The sequence below is a fragment of the Heterocephalus glaber genome, unplaced genomic scaffold, assembly GCF_053883595.1.
Source record: "Heterocephalus glaber isolate CG9 unplaced genomic scaffold, H.glaber_assembly_v1.0 deba00001730, whole genome shotgun sequence".
NCBI lineage: Eukaryota > Metazoa > Chordata > Mammalia > Rodentia > Bathyergidae > Heterocephalus > Heterocephalus glaber.
Window position 1 is genome coordinate 754,261 of NW_028258441.1, and position 20,249 is coordinate 774,509.

A 20,249-nucleotide genomic window follows, 5' to 3' on the forward strand; every position below is an offset into this window, starting at 1 on the left:
ATCTCTAAATTGCCTAGGCTGGGCTTCAACTTACTAGCTTCCTGCCTCAGCCTCCCAGAATATGCACCACCACGCCCAGCTCAAAATTTGTTTCTTGATGTTCCTCATATCTAATGGTGAACCAGACTAATTATAAAATGATGCGGCAACCCTGGAATCAGTTTATGAAATTTAAATTTACCTTTGATTTAAAATGTTCCAACTGCAGAAAGTTTAAATAGTGACCAGGTTGCTGTCTGTCTTCTGAGAAGCTGCCTCTTCATACTAGGGAATTGAGTAGCAAGTAGGTACCCATTGGGCTAGGGCAGAGTATTTTTGTTTAGGAAGGCTAAAGTATACATGTTTCTCATTTTTTTGTTTCTATTTGGTACAGGCCACTTTGGCCAGGAACAGAGCAACAATACTGAGATTTATGATCAAAAGACAATGGATAAGAGTACAAACACTAATGCTGCTGGGAACCTGAGCAACCCAGTGTCAGCAGCTCATGGCAGAAGATGTAAAAGGGTAGGAACATGTGTTTCAATAACAAATCAATATGGAACCAAAGGAAGAAGCTTTACACAATCCAGTCAAAGTCATGGCCTGGGTGACAGACCTGAGTCTCCATCTACTGATAAGACTGCCAGAGATGGCCTTTCCTGGCACCCGCCCTCAGAGAAGCAAGCCCTGGAGCAGCTGACAACTTCACAAGCAGAAATCACTATCTCTCAGGAGCTGCTTTCAGATAAAAGTGATATGAGAAGGAGAAATGCTAGTGTAGATTTTGAAGCCAAAAAAGCATTAGCATCACAATCCATACCTGAAGACACAAAAGAGTCTATGGTTAGTGGTCCACCACCAAACCATGAAGATGGGGCTTCTTTAGCCAAAATGACAGAATCCAGAACTTCTCTTTTGCCAGTAGTGAGAAGACCTTCTACAACCCCCAAAAAGGCAATTTTTTTAGTAACAACAGAGGCTCAGGTGCTTAGGGATCCTTCTCCTATCCAATCAGAAGAAGAAGAAGCTTCCAGCCTTGGTTTGCAAAATGTCTACTCTAAAACAGAGAATGTCCCAACTGTCTCCAAAGAAAAGCCTCCTGGAAATGTTCTCCAGGACTGTACAGTGAGCATTTCAAATATGACAAGTACCACAGAAGAGGGAGGCATGTCTATGGAGAAGCTTGAAACTGCAAAAGTCTCTCCAGATTCAAAGAGTGTGTCAGAGAAAGGGAATGATTCTGAGAAACAGCTGGCCACTGGACATGCTTTCCAGTCCTTTAAGAAGCCTAAAGATGAACAAAAAGTCTTTGAAGAATCAGAAATTTTAGTTGTGGAATTGAACAGTGTGGAGCAGCAGTTGGCTCTTGGATATTCTTCCCAGTTCTTGAGAAAGCCTGAACCTGAAAAAGGCTCCCCAAAGTCAGAGAGTACTGCTGACAGGGAGAGTATCCCAAAGGAAGCGGGTCCTGGTCACTCATCCCAGTCCTTGGGGAAGCATAGAATAGTCTTCTCAGAGTCAGAAAGTTTTCTTGTGGAGCAGCTGGCTCCCAGATGTTCTTCCCAAGTAATCCTGGAGCCCAAGGATAAAGAAATCTCCACAGGATCAAATGGTTATGTTAAAAAGTACAACAATGCTGAGGACTGGCACAGCTCAGAGGAAGGTCTACCTCTCAGATACCCTAACCAGGCCTTGGAAAAACCTGAAGACCAGCAAGAAGTGCCCTCAGTTCCAAAGAATGCTTGGGAAGAGCAGATGCCTTCCAAATGCCCTATTCAGTCCATCGTGAGGCCTATTGTTCAACCACACATCTCCTCCAATTCAGTGACCATTTGTGCAGAACAGCATGGTTCTGTGGAGCCAGTGACTCCTGGCCACCCTTTCCAGACATGGGTGAACCCTGAATTTGTGCAACTAGTCTCTGCAGATGAAGAGAGTGCTGTTGAGTGGGGCGGTTTTATGGAACCACTGCCTCACAGAATGACTTCTAAGTACCTAATGAATCCTACAGCTGAGCAAAAATCCTCCTCAGGTCCAGTACTTACTTCTATGGCAGAAGTTTCTATGGAGGTGTTGCCTCCCAGATATTCTCCGCCCCTGACAAGACCAATAGTTGAGCAAGAAGCCTCTGAATATCCAGAGAGCACTTCTGCTGAGGGGAGAATTTACATGGCCCTAAGGCATCCCTCACACCCTTTCCAGCAATGGGTGAGCCCTCAAATAGAACAAGTTTTCTCATCTTCAGAGAGCCCAACTGTGGAAGAAGGGGGCATTTTTGTGGAGCCACTGCCCCCTGGATATCTTCCCCAGCCCTTGATGAACTGTATAGTCCAACAAAGCATGTCATCAGGTTCAGAGGGTGTTGCTGCTGAGGCCATTTCTGTGGAACCACAGTACAGCAAATACTCTCTCCCAAATCCTCAAGTCCAGCCAATCTACTCAGAAAGCACCGGTGTTGAACAGGGCATTTTTGTGGAGCAGCTGCCTCTTGGGTGCCATTGTCAGGCTTTGGTGATGCCTAAATTCCAGCCACAGATGAGCTTAGAGTCGGTGAACACTTCTGCACAATGGTGCAATGCTGTGAAGCCAGTGCCTGCTAGACACATTTGCAAGATCTGGATATGCCCAGGATGTAAGCAGCAAGGCTCTGTGGGTCCACAGAGCATTGAGGCTGAGTGGGGCATTTCTGAGGAGTTGGTGCCACCCAGAGACCCTGGGAAGCCATGGCTGAGACCTACATTTGAGCAAGTTTCTGCAGGTCCAGAGACTACTGCTGAATGGAACATCTCTATGGGCCCACAGCTTCCCAGAATGCCTTCTCAGCCCCCAAGGAGGTCAGTTGTCAAGCAACCAGTCTTCACAGGATTGGTAAGCACTGCTGGACAGTGGAACAGTTCTGTGGAGCAAATGCCTCCTGGACACCCTTTCCAGCCATGGGTGAGCTCTACATTTCAGCAACAAGTCTCTGCAGGTCTGGAGAGCACTGCAACTGAGGGGAACATTTCTATGGACTTGGAGCCTTCCATATACTGTCAGCCTCTGAGGAGACCAATAATCCAGCAAGAAATCTCAAATTCAATGAATACTTCTGAAGAATGGTGTGGTCCTTTGGGGCCAGTGTCCTCCAGATACCCTTTCCAGCCATGGCCAAACCCTAAATTTGAGCAACAAGTCTCTGCAGGTCCAGAGAATGTTGCCATGGAAGGGAATATTCCTAGGGAGCTTCCCAGACATCTTCCCCAGGCCACTGTGAGACAGCAAGTCCAGAAAATGTCCTCAAGTCTTGAGAGTGCTACTATTGAGGGAGGCATTTCTGAGGAGTCATTGTCTCCCAAACATCCCACCTATTTCTTAGTGAGGTCTGAAGTTCAGGAAATACCCTCAATCCTGGAGAGTACTGCTGCTGAAGAAAGCATTTCTAAGAAATTGTGGCTTCCCAAGAGTCCTCCAGGCTCATTCTCGAAGTTCATGGCACAGCAAATCTTTTCAGAGAGCTCTGATGCTGAGAGGGAAATTTATGTGGATCCTTTGTCTCCAAATCTTCCTTCCAAATCTTTGTTGAGTCCTGAAATTGAGCACCAAATTTTCTCAGATTGGGAGAATCCTGACATTGCAGAAGGCATTTCTTTGAAGCCTGCTTTAAAGTCCCTGGGGTGGCCTGCAGACCCACAAGAAGGTCTGTCATTTTCAGAGAGGGCTTCTATGAAACAGAGCAGTTCTAAATGGCAGGGACCTTCTGGGAAGGCCCCGGGGAAGCTTAAGTACCAGCAAGAAGCCTCCTCACTTTCTGACATCTCTTCTGAAGAGTGGAGGAGTTCTGAAGTGCAATCCAGACACCCTTTTGAAGCCTTGTATTGGTCTGAATTCCAGCCACCAACAGGCTCAGTGAATATCCCTGTAGAGTGGAGTGATCTTGAGGAACACCAACCTCCTAGGCATCTTTCCCAAGCTTTTAGAAATGCTGAGTATCAGCAACAGGTTTATTCAAGTGCCATGAGTGCCGCTGCTGAGGTAACCATTTCTGAGAACAACCCTGGAAGCTGGTCCCTACCAAAAGGCCCAGTTTCTCCAAAGAAAACCAAGAAACACAGCCAAGGCTCCAAATATTTCCCTAAAAGCATCCCGACCTCAGCTCCTAAGCCAGGGAATTTTATCACTGCTCCTACCTGGAAAATACCCATTTCTGGGGATACTTACTATAAGGAGGAAATTCTTCAGAGTGGTGATAGAAATGATGGTCATTCAAATTTACCCACCAATGAAGCTGATGTTGAAAATCTTTCTGGAGTCCAATGGAAAAGAATGTCTTCTCCACACAAGTATAAGAACGAGAAACCAGATAGCTTTACCCAGCTTCCTTCACTGCTCTTGGGCCCAATTTCATCCAGTAGAGGCAGAGAACAGCAAATGAGAAGAGGTACTTCCCAGGTGCACCTGAACACCACAGACAACCTCACCACACAAACTACCTTTGTGGAGAAGCATCAGAGCAGGGCCAAATACGAAGGTGTGGCCAAGAAGCAACCAGCTTACAAGACCCCAGGTGAGAGTTTTAGCTCTCCAGGACAAATAGGTACCAAGGGGAGGAAAGAACTGGAAAGAAGAGCCTTGAATGGGCCTTAGAGTCTATTCTAGCCTTTCCTACTGTGCTGATTCTTTGATAGGGCTGGCATGGGGTTTGGGGGGCCGGGTAGTGCCACATTCTCAATTCATAGATTTGGAGGTAGTTAATCTTGAATCTACCTATTGGCAAGGGGGTGTTGTGCTGGCCATCCCTCCACATTCCATAATGGATAGGTGACCATCTCCCCATTTTCGCTGCTCCACCCTCTGTACATCATACTTTTGGGTGGAATAGTATGCTCTGTCAAAATGCTTTTATATGTATTATGCCCCTCCTAACTATATGGGGTTTTAAAGGCCAATTCATTAAGCGCACTACGTTGAGACTCTTGGCCTGAAATCTTAATGTATTGTAAATGTACCTCCACAGCTTCTTCGCTCACCTGGAATGCCTGAGATTCAGAGCTAGGTGATCTTTTGAGCATGATTCTCTGCCCAAACCTTTGTACCTTCTCTCTCACCCACACATACTCTTGTCGATTCCTCTAGCCATCCCTGTGAAACCACATACTTGCATGAGGGACTATATAATAACACATTCTATAAGATTTTCCTCAGTGTTGGAGGCGTGACATCAATGGCCTAAGCCTCTGACCATTTTGGACCTGTCCCAGTCCACCTGACAACCATCATCTTGCCTTGATTTGGGGTTGGGGAGACAAAGGAAGGTAAGGGTCCAGTAAAAGGTCATTGTGCTCACTTTTGAGCACAGTGTTTCTTTTGTTTATGGAGTTTGTTGTTGTTGTTTTTGGGGGACAGGGTCTTTCTATGTAGTTCAGGCTGGCCTTGAACTCACTGTAGAGCCCAGACTGGCCTCAAACTTGCAGCAATCCTTCTGCATCAGACTCCCAAGTGCTGGGATGACAGGCATGCATCCCTACTCTGGCTAAGCACAGCTTCTTAAGTACCCAGGGATTCCTGCCTTGCCAGGATCTTTCTTTACTTGATATTTATTTATTTTCATTTGGCAATTAACACATTTGGGACATCATTGTGGGTAACTCCCCACCAGATAAACCCCTGCCTGCTTTGCTTCCATTCTAATTCTTTTTATTCCTTTCTCAGGAAAACCTGGTCGGCAATCAGATTATTACATCTCAGATCCAGCTTGCTTTACCATGCCAAGGCAGAAACACAAGGGCTCCCAGGTCTACGTTCCTGTGAAAGAGACCAAAACCAAGAGCAGAGCTGGAGCCAAGACTGAGACCAAGGAGCCTAGACATGGGATAAGACCTGAGGCAGCCCAGAAAACATTCCAGAAGGTTGCTGGAGCCACTGATTAAGTTTCCATTGGGAATTTGCCAGACATGCAGCACCCCCCCAAACCAATTTGAGAGTATTAATCAAGTCAGGAAGACTCTTCAGGGGACAAGATTAGGCTTTGTACTTATATAAATATAACCTGCCTTATGCATTTAAAGGGTTTATGAAAAGTAATTAATATGGGGGGGCTCTATAAATCAAACCCTGTCCTAAATATTCTAGAGTAGGATTCCATGAAATTTGTTGACAAATAAGGAGTAAATAGAAAAAAGCAATTAAAAATAACAAAGGTAACCACTGGGATAAGAGTTGAGTATCTTTACAGATGTTTTATACCTATAAATATGTACATATGTCTTATAAATAAGAATCAAACTATAAATATAATAGTACCCCTTAACCACAGGAGATACATGGAAAGACCCTCAGTTGATGCCTGAAACCACAGATAGTACTGAACTCTATAATTTAGTGCCTTTTCCATCTTAACTAAACACTTATTATGCACTGTGGCTATAACTTTAGGTTTGAAGTGAAAAAGCAAAATTAGCATGAATTTCTTTTTTCCCTTCATCACAATTTCACAGATAGAAGATTCATTCTTACTGTAGAGCTTAGCAATGTCAGCATATGATTTTCTTTCTGTACTTTTCTTCTTTCTTGCCTGTTCACTTAAAGGACGCACTTTATGACTTCTCTTTGGTGTATCTGAATTGCCAGCATCATTATTTTAACTCTCTGGCCATTATTAAGTAAAATCAGGGTTACTTGAACACAGACACTGTGATTCCACTACAGTAAATCTGCTATGTAACTGCCATGACTACTCACTGACTAACAGGTGGGCAGTATATGCAGTGTGGTTATACTGGATAAAAGAATGACTCTGGTCCCAGTGGGAGTGATGTGGCAAGAGATTTTATTGTGCTACCGATAATAGGATGCAATTTAAAACTTTAACATTTTTTTATTTCTGAAATTTTCTACCTCTTATTTTTTGGACTGTGGTTGACTGCATGTAATTGAGACTATGGAAAGTGAGTACACACAGATAAATAAGGATTACTGTACTACTTTCTCATTGAACATTTTGTTTCTGAGAAACTTTCCATATCAGTACACAACAATTTATGCCTTTGATGTTTGGATTTCTACGTATAGATTTGGTTTGGTATGGCACCTACTTGGATGTTAAAATATCTGATGAACTAAGCTAATGGGATCAGGGATAATTGGATGATGCCTTGTTCCCTTCTTGTGAAAACTGACTCAAAAAATTATTAAATTTACATACAAGAAATATATCTAAGATTCTCAACATTTTTTGGTACCGGGGATTGAACTCAGGTCCTTGTGCTTGAGCAACAGGCAGCAAAACCACTGAGCTAAATTCCCGGCCCTAAGATCCTCAACTTTTAAGTGGTTACTAAATTTGTTGAGGGATCATGTGAAGATCTATTTAACTTTCTGCTTTAAAGATTCTTTTCCCAGCACTCCAGGAGGCTGATGTAGGAGAACCACAAGTTCCAGGGGGCCTGGGCAACTTAGCAACTTAGCGAGATGCTGTGTCAAAAGTAAATAAACAAAAGATCCTGAGTTTAATCCCAAGTATGAAAAAAAAAAAAGCTTTTCTTTCAGGGAAAATACCCTAGTGTATGTAAAGTCATTAATTTAGACCACTTGTGGAGAGGTTAACTTGAATATCCTAAACTGTAAAATTTTGAAAAGCCTTACAGTTGTATAGCTTTCCAATGAAAGAAGTGCTTCTAGTCATACTTCAGCAAGTTTTGCAAAGTAGAAATTCTATGAACTCACTTCAGTGAATTGAACAGACCTGTTTGTAACCATCACATTCTGTTAGCTTGCTATTGAGAGCTGGTAAAGTGCTGGGGAAACGATTGTTCTTACATGAAATAATTCTCATATTATTCTGTTTATACTATTTGTTTAATTAGACAGCTTTTTCTTCTAGGTCTGAAAGGTGATAAGCTTAAGCTAACTTAGGTTTTGTGAACATAAATTCCAAACCAAGGGGCTCAGTGCTATTTCTTTCCTTCTCTATTTATATCTATATCTATATCCATATCCATATCTACATCATCTATCTCTTTTCTCTTGATTAGTCTTGAACTAATAGTACCCTGGAAAGGGTTTGCACCATATGATGTTCTGAGTAAGTAATTTGCTGGTTTTATGTTAAGACTTACATGCTTTCTGTTTTCATTTTTGTATTAAAGGGAGCTGGCCCTGCACCTGAAAACCAACCAAAAAAGATTCTCACTTCCAGTATCTACAAACAGGAGAAGAAGGCACAGATGTAATCCTCTAAGTCTACCAAGTCAGGTAGAAGCACATACCCTGACTCCCCCAAAAAAATAGCTCTGGAAGAATGTTGTGAAACATTTGCAATTTCAAGCTCAGATAATACATGTCTCTCTTTCCCCAATTCAGCTTCATGATTATCTCATGACTTCCATGAGATGATAACAGATGCTAGCTTGCTTTAGGAAAATCTAATTATCATAACTAATATAAGTCCATCATGTAACTTTCAGGGGTTCTTCCAGTATTTCACCTCACTAAAGAAGCTGTTGAGGCACAAAACTGTGGTCACTCACTAAACTTTTCCTGGAATTGAGTTTGCAAGAGGAAAGTACCAAGTCACTTTCCAGCTCATAGCAGAGTAGTATTTTTTTTTTACCTGCTATCCCTCCAATGAAACTGTTGAAAATAATCCATAGGATCTTGCTCAGTAGTCCAGGCCAGCCTTGAACTTGGTGTTTAGCCCAGGCTGGCCTTAAACTCATAGAAATCTTCCTGCCTCAACCTCCCAAGTGCTGGGATTAAAGGCATGCAGTGTCCCACCTGCCTCAGTTCTCTGCATTCTGAACAAGGGTGTGAGAGGTGGGGAAATGCTGACAGCTGAAAAAATACTGTGAAGGGATATAATAGAACGTGGTATCGTCAATAAGAGTTGTGTTCCAGAGGGATTTCTTTCAACAGGAGGAGAGGACTGATTCATATTGAACCATCTTTGTCCTCTCTCTTATCCCTTTCATGAAGAAATCAGACTAGGAATTCAGGAACCCATTGTTTGGCCATGAAATAGCAGCAATTGGCCTGCTCAATGCCTTATGGGTGCTACATTCCTATCAAGTAGGTCTCGACTCTGAGCATTAGAATCACTTGGTAAAGCTTTTTAAAAATTACAGATGGCCCTGGTTCCATCCCTTGTGATTCTAATTCAGTTGGTTCAGGAAATGACATGAGCATCAGAAATATTTAAGAAGCCCGAGGTGATTCTGTGTAGCCAGGATTGAGAACTACTGGTTGTTGAGTGTAGGCCACTGAGTCAATTAGCCCCAGAGCAAGGTGAAGGAGGGAGAGGAACTGGGAAATAGAGAAGTAGTCTGCATGGCCAGGGTCTTCAGTACATCCTTGTTTAGCATTGGCTTTTATTAGCTAGATCTATTTAGTCATCTGTTATTTCATTTCATACAACATCATGGACTGGCAAAACAAATAACAACATTATCCAGTATGAGATTTTAAAAACTGAACAGATACAATATTTCCCTTCTAGTCTCAGTGCAAAATTGTAGGACAATCTAATAAGCACCAAATCCTGGCAGTTGTAGCTTTAGGAATTACCTCTCAGGCCTTCCCATGCCCAGGCCCCTGTGGTCATAGCCATGTTGATTTTACCCTTTGACAGACCACTCATGGCACTGCCTATGCACTTTTAGAAGCCTGGCATCCACGGGAGCAGGAATAGCAAAGTACTAAGAGAAGGGGGATCAGTGGAAACTTGAAAGGATAAAACAATTTATTTCATCCTATAAATATAGCCCAGTATTGCTGGGGCTTCTTATGGCTTGTGTGTTATTTTCTGTGGTTCCAGTTGTATTTGAAGGTCAGAAGATGCTTTCCACATCTGGCACGGGAAAAGAAATGAAACAATCTTTAAGTCTTCCATCTGGGCTCCAGAACCTAGATGAGTCAGTTGAGTTGAAGGAACCTGCTGAGCCTGTCTGGTTCTCCATGGCCAAGAAGAAAGCCAAAGCATGGAGCCACATAGCAGAGGTCATGCAATAAATGGCTCCTGGGTGGAGCGTCAGCATTTTAAATGACAATTGCCAATAGCTATAGTAATTTTATGCAATGATTACATTAAGCAAAAGAGCTTTAGAAATGAGAATTAAAACTTTTAATTATTTGAATGCAATAAATACCATTAATGCATAACCTTCAATATAGTCACTGCCACCATCCAAAGCGCTAGTATTTTCTCTATAAAAACTATGGAAATATTTGTGCTGCTGTAGAATTTTGAAATCTTTTTACTTTGGACAGTGTGCCTTAGAAGGAAGAAAGCAAAACCATTTTGTTAGAGAAACTAAAAGACTGTATTTCCCTCAACTACGCAAAGTAATTCTGATAGAAACGTTCAGATTATTTGCCCCAGGGATTGGATTTTAGGTTTTATGAGCCTAGATAAATACTGAGCTATTTGGTTGCTGCTTCAAACTTTGCAAAGGCTTGTACAAGATGTGGTAGAAGTGAAAATTCTGGGTTTCAAAGAAAAATTTTGCACACCCAGTCCCTTAATCAGCCCATTACCCATTGAAGCACCTCCCCTTGTATCTGTGTCCCCCTAATGATAGTGGGTGACAGTAACACACAGAGCACTTATACCGAGCTCCCTCTTTGTCAAGCCATGGCAGGCCTGGCAGTAGTGAGTGGCCCCCTGGCACACAGAACATTTCTTGAAGATTATTCTACTCCTCTGGATGGTTAGCGCATCTGTTTCTGGCCCTTTGTCCCAACATCACTCAGTCGTACATATCCTTCTGTTTAAGCACTGAAGTCCCTGTCAAAAGTCAACCTTCACCAGATGTTGAGAGCTGTCCTTTTATCAGGCAGATGACAAGCTGACCACCCTGAGTTCGGAGGCACCAGAAGGTTCCTTGTCCTCCGGCTCTGGCCTTGAGGTGGAGAACTCCATGCAGATCATCTTCCCATCCCTTCCCCCACCGAAGTCTCTGCTTCACAAGGATTTAGCCCAAAGCAAATCCTCCATGCTGAATCCACAGAGACATGAACCTTCTGCTACCTGGAAGCCTTAAGCCATGAAACCACCCTCTCCACCCTTGTTCCCAGAGGGACACTCCTCAAATTTACTAGGTCAGAGAGCACCCACCTCCCCAATGATCCCCCACCCTCATCCACGAGGAAGAGGGAAGGCCAAAAGGGCAGAGAGAGAGAGGAAGACTCAGGATGAGAAGGCTGCTCTTTATAAGGGGAGGGGCAGTAGCCAAACATATTTCGGCTCCTTTTCTATCTTGCCATAGTCTTTTTTCCTTGCTGGCACAGCTTCCACTAAGAACTCCCAGAGTGAGGAGTAAAGATGAGGGCCTCCTTTACGCAGCCCAGTCCATCCTTCAACTTGTTTGCTTTCCAAGGTGCAGACCACACTATTGTCCCATCCAGACTCTCTGCAACATAGATGCATCTTCCTTTCCACCTGCATCACTTTATTCCACCCCCCAAGCCCACCAGGCATAGAGAGAGGGAGGGAGAGAGAGAGAAAGAGAGAGAGAGAGAGAGAAAGAGAGAGAGAGAGAGAGAGAGAGAGAGAGAGAGAGAGAGAGAGAGAGAGAGAGAGAGAGAGAGAGAGAGAGAGAGAGAGAGAGTTCCCTTTAGATGTTCAGATGCCTGGGCAGCAAACCTAGCTCATTTCCCTAGAGACACAGAAGTGACTTCTCAGGGTAGCTATTAGCATATCTGCCTGTCACTTTGGGGCTACTTTGTTCAAACAAAAATGTGGGCCTTGATTTGTAATTGTACCTTTGTATTCTGAGTGGGATACTACCCCGTGCAAAAAAGTCTAGGGAGACAATGAGATCTCAGAGTTAATTTAAATACTTGGTGTTGGGTTTTGCTGATGATGGTATCATGTGACACTGTCAACCAAATGTGGGGTTTTGCATTTTCTCTACAAAACATCTATTTTTCCTGATACTGTATCTTTATCTTTTTGATAATGCTAGGTTTTTGACTGACTGGATTTTATTCCCTTTATATTCCCATAGAGAACAGTTCCTTTATGTAGATGCTCTTTACTCAGATATCCTGGTATTTTCTCAGGAGTAGACCTCTTTTAGGTTATTCTCACTCTGAGAATTCCATTAATGATTTCTTTTCCACTGTTAAAGCTGTGTTTCTAGTGAAGACTTTTTTTTTTTTTTTAATGTCTAGGGGCGTATTCTGGTAAATTTTCAGCTTCTTTTAGCTTTCTTGATTTTTGATCTATGCAAAGCAAATAAATTCAATAAAACCTGTTCTGTAGTCTGTTTTGGTCTGTCTGTGACGTGGGGAGGGACATTTAATAGCATACTGAGAACTCAGGCCCGAGGGCTGCCAGAGGAGCACAACGTCCTTTTGAGGCTGTGCTGCACAGGAAGGGCTCCGTGCATGTGTGCTGCCGAGCTGGTGGCTTCCAGAGGGAACTGCTATGGGGAAAGTGCTGCTGGAGAGGTTTTGGATACGAACACCTGGAGAACAAAGTGACAGGTACGTGTGTGGGGTGCAGATGGGTAAATAAATGGGACTTCATGTTTGCCGGTTGTACTCCAGCCTGGCTCTGGAACTAAGTCTAAATCTGATGGCATGATTGGATTCCTGGAACAAGCCATTTCCAAAAACAGGGACCACTGCCCCCAGTATGGCGTGTAGTGAGTGAGGGAGAAGGGCTCTAGAGCAGATATTTAGCCTGGCCAGCCAGATATTTTCCCAGGTTCAGAACATGAGTTCAGTTGGGGATCCATATTTAAATCAACTAATATAACATGTTTTATTTCATGATTTATCTCTTTCCGTGACAAATGTTCTTTCATGATGGCCTTAAAGGCCAAATTAGATTTCAGAATTTTCATATTCCTTAAAGTCTCATGTTTCTCCTTTACCTCTCTTGCTTCCCCTCCTCTGCCCCTGGCCTGGCTTCCAGACCAGGCCCATGCCCTGTTCCAGGCATACACCTGCCCTTTAAGTCTAGGAGCACATATCCTGGTAGGAAAGTCAGCTTTCCCAAGGGAAGTTCCAGGAGGAGCATGCAGGTCCTGGCATCAGGCTTGGAACTATTCAGGAGGATGGTTTGGCAGGGCAATAGCCCTTGTTCCCATAGGTTTCTGGCCCTATGGAGAGGAGCATGGCTAGAAGCGAGCCAAAGTAGAGCCTCTAAAACTTGGAGCTCGGGAAATATGTCCTTCTTGCTTAGTTCTGGGAACAATACTATATGACTAACTTATACAACATAAACACGAATAAATGGAAACCAGTTTGGAACCCCTCAAATCACACTATATAGAAATTGTCTATTAGCCTACCCTTTCCATTTAAGTAATAGTGACAAGGGGCCCTGTATTTGTCTCATTATAGAAGTCTAAGTATTCCATAAGGAATACTGTATGGTGGTACATTTTAAAGCATCAACAGTGATGACCATATAACGGATTGTGGAAGTGTTACATTTACTTCACTTTAATCAACTCCAAGTGAACACCTAGTACGTGGAGAACTCAGTGCCTAGGGCTTTGGGAGGGGAAAGTAAAACCCTTTAAGCTCTCAACCATTCAAAAGTTCATAATCCAGGGGATGGCATGGTGAGGGGAGTAGATATATGCACATATAAATAATACATAAGTGCTTGCATGTTCATACCAACACTATTCACTGTAGCTAAAAGGTGGAAATAACCCAACTATTCATCAACAGAAGGATGGATAAACAAACTGCATTATGTAAATACAATGGACTGTTATTTTACCATAAAAAGGAATGAAGTACTGATACAATGTGAATGAATCTTGAAATCATTATGCTAAGTGGATAAACCAGATTAAAAAGCTATTTATATGAAATGTCCAGAATAGGTAATTCAATAGAGACGAGGTGAAGGGAGGGGGGAATGGAGAGTGACTTCTTAATGAGTATATGGTTTGAATCTGATGGAAATGTTTTGGGACTAAATAAAGGTGGTAGACGCATAAAACTGTGAACACACTAATCATCACTGAAATGTTTACAATGGTTAATTTTTTAAAGTGAATTTCAACTTCAATTAAAAAATGCGAGTATAAACTGGAATATGAAACATGATCTCACAGTAGGTGAGAGAAAGTATCAGTGCTACCAAGATAGCACCAACTAAATCTTCACTAAATGCAAAAATGAGGCAGTCTAGCCTCAAACCTTGGTACCTTTCTGATCTCTGATCCTCTACTCAGGTTAAATATGACTGCCTTTCCCCCACTTAAAGTCTAGAGGTTAAACCCATTCTCTCCCTTTTCTCTTTTTATTTCATTTTGTATTAAGAAGTACTTCAGACCTACACAAATGAATAGAGAATACTATTAAGTATCCATGCATCCACCTCCCCCCTTTCTTTCCCTACCCTAAATGAGGTGTTTATTTTTCCCAACCACACCCACACATGCTACCTTCGTGTGCATCTCTCATGTGCATGCTTGTTACTCCAGACATGTGTGCACAATCACTACATTTTGCTTGGCTTTTAGACTTCATTTGCATACATGTATGGTATCTTGTTTATATCCCTCTGGGCCCAGCTTTCTCTTTTATGCATTTTTCTGCTGCCATCGCCTGATTTTTGCTCCTTGTGTCACTTCCTGTTCAGTTTGTCTACAACAGTACCAGGCCAGTGAATTAAGGCTAGTCCTACGTCAGGTGAGTTTCAGCTACTTCCCCTGTTGTTCTAAACCAGCAGTTCTCAAACTTCAGTGGGCATCAGAATCCCCAGGAGGGCTGATTAAAAAACAAAGATGGATCACTCACCCCACCACAAAATTACTGATTCAGAGGTAATTGGTGTTACCTGAGACTTTGCATTTCTACCAAGTACTCAAGTGGTGCTGATGCTGCTAGTCCAGAGACAACACTTGGAGAGCTACTCCTCTAAACCAAAGTCTGGGCCCAGGCTCAGCAACACCTTGTGGCCTCCAGGCAACTTGGCCATCTCATAAGCTTTCCTTCAAAACTACGTTCTATAGCAGTTCTGTCCAGCAGACATGTAACTGGATCCACACGTGTAACTTAAATGTTCTAGAAGTCACATTAAAAAATTCAAGAAAAACTGGTAAAGTAATTTTTATACTGCATTTTATTTAACCTAATATATTATCAATATGCAATTAGTTATTAAGATAGTTTTTCACACAGCATATTTCAAATCAGACTAGTCACATTTTACATGCTCAGTAGCCATACATGGCTAAATGACATATAATTTAGTTTTAAAGAAAGGCTTGACATCCATCTCTCTCCTTAGAAAAAAATTTAAACTTCACACTCTAATTAACTATGCTGCAATAAAAGAATTTAAAATAAGTTTACCAAGTGTTGGAAAGTTATTCATTTCAAATGAAGATAGAAAAGGTAAAACGGATTTGAATGTTATTTTCAAAAAGATCTGCCTATAGTTCCACTTTGCCATTTAAAACAAACTTATTTTTAACTTGAACAAATCCTATCAGTGAATCTGTAACACATAAAGAGAAAAGTCAGGCATCATATTGGGATGATAAACTTTGGAATGAAGTTAATGCTGAAGTTAATGAGATTCCCTTGAGCTAAACACTGAAAAACCGAAAAAGAGTGACACGTCGGATTCTTTCTTCATCCTTTTCTTTCTAGTCTTCTGAAGTACTGATAAAAATGAGAGAAAATTACCAATTATGTAACATTAACTGTTTTTCTATCTAAGAAAATAGTCAGCCTCTATGTATGTCTGTTGCTTTTGCGCTGCATTAGTAGAAAAAACAATCCATTTCCTTCTTGTACTTCAAGCTCTTGGACATCAGTGTACTCGTGCAACCAAGGACTTCAATCACGTGATCACACCAACCTTATGCCCATCTTGCCTAATGCCAGAAATGCTCAGGGTCTTCTCTGTGTCTTATCTGTTTAACTGGAAAGCCCATTCTGGCATTTAAATACATCTCTCTAGCTTTAAAAGTCTGTGCAGGTTGCACAAATAATACTATTCTCTTGCCCTCCCAGTGGGTTCTATACTTACTATATGAAAAAGAGGCTGCTATGAAATGCACAGCTGTGAAAATGCAAAAAGGAAAAACAAAGAAAAAATTTGATCATTTAAATATAATCAAAGATGCTGGGGCGTGATGGTGCATGCCTGTCATCCCAGCACTTGGGTGGCTGAGGCAAGAGGATCACTGTGAGTTCAAAGCCAGCCTGGGCTACATATTGAGTTCAAGTCCAGGTTGAACTACATAGCAAGACCCTGTTTCAAAAAACCAAATAATAAATAAATAAATATACTCAAAGACAAGATATACTTAATACCATTCAGTGATAAAGAATCATAGTCTATTTCCTCCGACTGATGTAAAATGCAAAAATATACAACTAAACAAGTATTTAGGTATTAACTATTAAATATGGTCCTACTTGAAGTTGCTAACCTTTTGCTGTCAGTAGTCATATCCTAAAAGACACTGGGGCTCCTGGTTAGTACAGGAAGACTGCATTTCTGTGGCCAAGTAATGAAATGAAGGTCCAAATAGTGCCTGGTCCAGGCACTGTAGCAGTTGCTTCTGGCAACAGTTTTCTAAACAGATAGTGGTCTCAGGTACTAGGTCTGATGCATTTACCACCCATTAGCAGTCTTACAGCTAGAGGACAAAAGACCTCATAAGGACAGATGAGTAGTCATGAAATATTATTTTAGAATGCACTGTACTTTATATTACTAGGTATATGAATTTACCAGTAACATTCTAAGTGGGTAAAATGGTGTTTTTACTTAGTTTTAAATAAACATTCTCTTACTTTACTACAATTTTTTCTTAAAGCTGTCACAGATAAATACCAGGAATTTTGAGTGATATTTAAATCTATAGACAGATACCTGGCTTTTCCCAGGCTACCACCTGCTGGGTCTGGGTCCTTTTCAGGTTCTTGTTGATTTTTGTTTTCCTTTTCACTTTCTTCCTTTGCTTCTTTCTCTTCCTCACCTCCAACATCTTCGTCATCATCTCTCCGGTTTTCCAACAGATTTTCACTTACTGCTTTAGTGAAAAATAATACAGACCTTTGGAGCAGATACTCATGGAAAAAACAGCCCAATTCATAACCAGTAACAGCATCTTACTCTACCCTCAGAAGGAGTAGCAGACTCAAGTAACTAAGAATAGCCTTAAATTGGAGCAGGGCTCGACCCACTGCTTCCCCACCCATGGCCAGCACGGAGCAGGGCCAACAGCTCCGCCTAAGCTAAGGCCACGGCCCATCTCCCGCCTCTTATCCCCAGCATGCGGTCCCCTCTCCTGGCCAGTGTCGCCCCACCTTCCATCCATTCTTCACCCTTGGAGTCCGCCATCTGCTCTCTGCTCTTTGCTGTCTCCTTCAATGGTTCCTCTGAGGTCAAGGCCAGCACAGCGGTGGGGTCGCCCTCCTCGAGGTCGGGGATGGAGACCACCGCCTCTGGTTGGCCCTCGTCCTCGTCCTGGCCCTCGTCCTGGCGCGGCGCCACGCCCCTGGGCCAGGGGAGCATGTGGAGCACCGGCAGCTCGCTGGGGCCGGGGTCAGGGTCTGGGCCGGGGCCGAGGTGGGAGGCGGAGCGGGGAGGGCGGGGCTGCAGCATGAGGGCGTTCCAGTAGGGGTGGATCAGGACGTGGTTCTTATAGTAGATGCGCTGCAGGTGGGAGCGGACCAGATCCAGGAAGCTGATTTGGAAGTTCACCAAGGGGAACTGCCGGGCGTCCACGACCTGGTTCGCCCCGCAGTCCCTAACCTCCTCCTCCACCTCCTCCTGCGGCTCCTCTTCCGCTGGCCCCATCGAGGGGAGTGAAGAGAAGCAAAGGGACCTTGCCTCGGGCCCCACTACCTCCCCTGCCAACCCAGGTTCTGTGACCTGGGCCTCACAGGTCGCCTGGGCCGCGCCGCCCCCACCCGTGCCAGAGTCAGGCCCTTTCCCTTCACGCACTCCGGCTGCCACAGCCCACTCTACCGCCGGGCTCACCGGGCTATCCGGGTCATTTGGGGTCGGGTCCTCATTCCCTGAGGCAGACATGACACCAGCCAGTGCCTCAAAGGGCCTGCGCTAAGGCTACGGTGCCACCAGCGGCGAAGATGGCGGCCACTCGCTGGAGACCGTTGGCAGTTGACAGGGAGCTGTTGAGAAGAAGCCAATGCCAGTGAGCCCAAGGGGGGTGTGGGGTTGGGGTGGCAGGAGAGCCCACTCCTGACGGTACAAGAGTCTACCTTGGTGCCTGGAGAAGCCTCGAAATGGGAAGGGCAGGAGAGCGATCAGGAAAGCAGCCACTCAAAATGGTGTCTCTGACGATCTGGACTGGGCGGGAAAATTACCACAAGGCAGGTGGTGGAGGGTGGGATCATGAGGGTCGTAGCAAGCTCTAAGTTCATTTGTTGAAAAGTTAAGATTGACATGCCCTGCATCCAATGAATGATCAAGGCTCTTGCATTCTAGGACTACTCAGAATAACCTATCCTTGGGCGGGGGGAGTGAGGCGGTAAAAACCAGTGCTACCCTTTAGGTCCACACCAGTCCTACCCTTTCACTTTTACAATTGTTGACCAAAAAAAAAGTGGTGCAAAGTGATGCCACCCTGAGTTGGGGAACCATCTGTAAAGGGCAGAAAATAAACATTTAATGGAGGACCCGAAGGCAAAAGGGAGGTTGTATTAAAGTACTTCTATAATAGGACAGAAAACAAATTTCCTCAAATATTTTATTGTTGAAATGAAAACTACAATTGTAATTGCATACATTTAAAAATAATACAGGTTTGCTAACAACGTTAATGGGATTGTTTTAGAATAACATTTTGCTTACTTGGGGTTCAGTGTGTTCTCTGTCATCAAAATTGTAAATATTCACCTGCTGATCAGCAATGAAGCTTTAATGAGCTTCATCTTTGAAAATATCTTTGTACAAGTAGATATTGGCACATACTAATATCAACTAAAGAGATAGGTACTTCCTTTTTCTTTTCTTTCTTCTTTTTTTTTTCTTTTAGACAGGGTCTCGCTATGTACTTCTGGCTGGCCTTGAGTTCACTATGTAGCCCAGGCTGGCCTTGAACTCTCAGTGATCCTCCTGATTCAGCCTAGTACTTCCAAATGCTGATATAAATCAAATTATTTTAATTGAGCATATTAATCTCTTGGAAGGCATTTATAGAATTCTATTAGTCTCTTCTCCTGGTACTTGCCTTTTTCTATCTCATTACATTGCAAATTAATTACTTACAATTCATGGTAGGTGGAAGCTTCTTAAATGTACAATTCAGTGAGTTTGAAATATGGAAATTTCCTTCCCATTTACATCTGGGAAAAATGCTAGAAATGTAGTCTGAGCTTGGGCAATATACCCGTTGCACATTTGTGTGAGAATGGAGATTTCACTTGTTTTAACTTTTGACAATTTGGGAAGTACAAAACATAGCTTCACATTACTTTGTTTCAAGGAACATTGCTGTCATTGAAATGACTTTACCACAGTACATTTCATATAAGCACTCTTTACCTTGCAACTTTAGGTTGAATTCATTAAGAAACATCAAACTTAAAAGTTAAATTCAATAATAACTCAATAATAATTCAGTAATAATTGAGAGAGATTTTTCTCAACAAAAAATAATTCAGTATCAGCTCCAAGCTCAAAAAAGTCACACACAAAGAAACTCTCTTTACCATTGTCGAGCCATAAAATTGTTATGTGGAAGGACAAATTGGGATATTTGGCTTCTGTTTCTGAAAAAAGTTCTCAGGACTGCAATGGTTAAGTTTATGTGAGTGAAGTTTCCCATTGACACTACTTCCTTATAATAAATAATTCCATAATTTCACAAGCAAGTACCTTATAATAAATTGTATAAAATATGTATATGTCTTATTGATTCTGTTTCTCTGGAAAACCTTGACAAATGCAGTGTCTGCACTTTGTGTGTGTGTGTGTGTGTGTGTGTGTGTGTGTGTGTGTGCGCGCTTATCAGGGGAATGAAATGGTTTCTGCAGAGCAGAATGGCAAGTGGCCCTGGAAAAGAAATTGCAACCATAATTGATACTACTACTGATTATTATTAATAATAATTATTACTAAGTAGGTTTTCTGCCTTCCATACAAACGCATACTCCTCTTTGTGCCACCATTCCCTTCCCCACTTGCCTGGTCATTGCCCCTTGATACTCTTCATCTGCTAAACTGAACAACTATTAATTTAACCATACATTTATTCATTTATCACATTCATTGGGTATCTTTTATGTACCTATGCAATGTCTTGGAACTGCCATTTGTACCTGTTGCTTGTTTAACTGAA

The 20,249-nt window shown here is 42.6% G+C and overlaps 2 protein-coding genes across 3 annotated transcripts in view; one reads left to right on the plus strand and one right to left on the minus strand.

The window, feature by feature from the left end:
* The window catches only part of Kiaa1210 (KIAA1210 ortholog), a 44,719-nt gene extending 34,763 nt beyond the window's left edge, over window positions 1-9,956 (plus strand). The window contains exons 9-12 of one of the 2 annotated variants that reach the window (XM_021250136.2): window positions 374-4,525; window positions 5,671-5,867; window positions 8,106-8,211; window positions 9,770-9,956. In XM_021250136.2, coding sequence (XP_021105795.1) covers window positions 374-4,525; window positions 5,671-5,867; window positions 8,106-8,189 — 4,433 coding nt within the window. In that variant the 3' untranslated portion in view covers window positions 8,190-8,211; window positions 9,770-9,956. Of the gene's footprint in view, window positions 1-373; window positions 4,526-5,670; window positions 5,868-8,105; window positions 9,424-9,769 lie in introns of those variants that run through there. The other variant, XM_021250138.2, reaches the window with a different exon arrangement.
* Window positions 9,957-15,028: 5,072 nt separating this feature from the next.
* LOC101704572 (uncharacterized) lies at window positions 15,029-18,306 on the minus strand. The gene is made up of 5 exons (XM_087199879.1): window positions 18,169-18,306; window positions 17,927-18,078; window positions 17,251-17,599; window positions 16,814-16,973; window positions 15,029-15,591 (listed from the first exon to the last, which is right to left on the minus strand). The coding sequence occupies exons 2-5, from the start codon at window positions 17,975-17,977 to the stop codon at window positions 15,576-15,578; spliced, it is 576 nt and encodes a 191-aa protein (XP_087056005.1). The 5' UTR covers window positions 17,978-18,078; window positions 18,169-18,306; the 3' UTR covers window positions 15,029-15,575.
* Window positions 18,307-20,249: the final 1,943 nt, after the last annotated feature.

Bases quoted from the DNA above. Each gene is read 5' to 3' on its own strand.
- LOC101704572 (XM_087199879.1), bottom strand. From the start codon at position 17,977: ATGTCTGCCTCAGGGAATGAGGACCCGACCCCAAATGACCCGGATAGC. The intron at 17,600-17,926 runs GTGAGCCCGGCG...TCCCACCTGCAG, and splicing joins CAAATGACCCGGATAGCCCG to CGCATCTACTATAAGAACCA. The intron at 16,974-17,250 runs GTGGGGCGACAC...TTTTCACTAAAG, and splicing joins GGGTGAAGAATGGATGGAAG to CAGTAAGTGAAAATCTGTTG.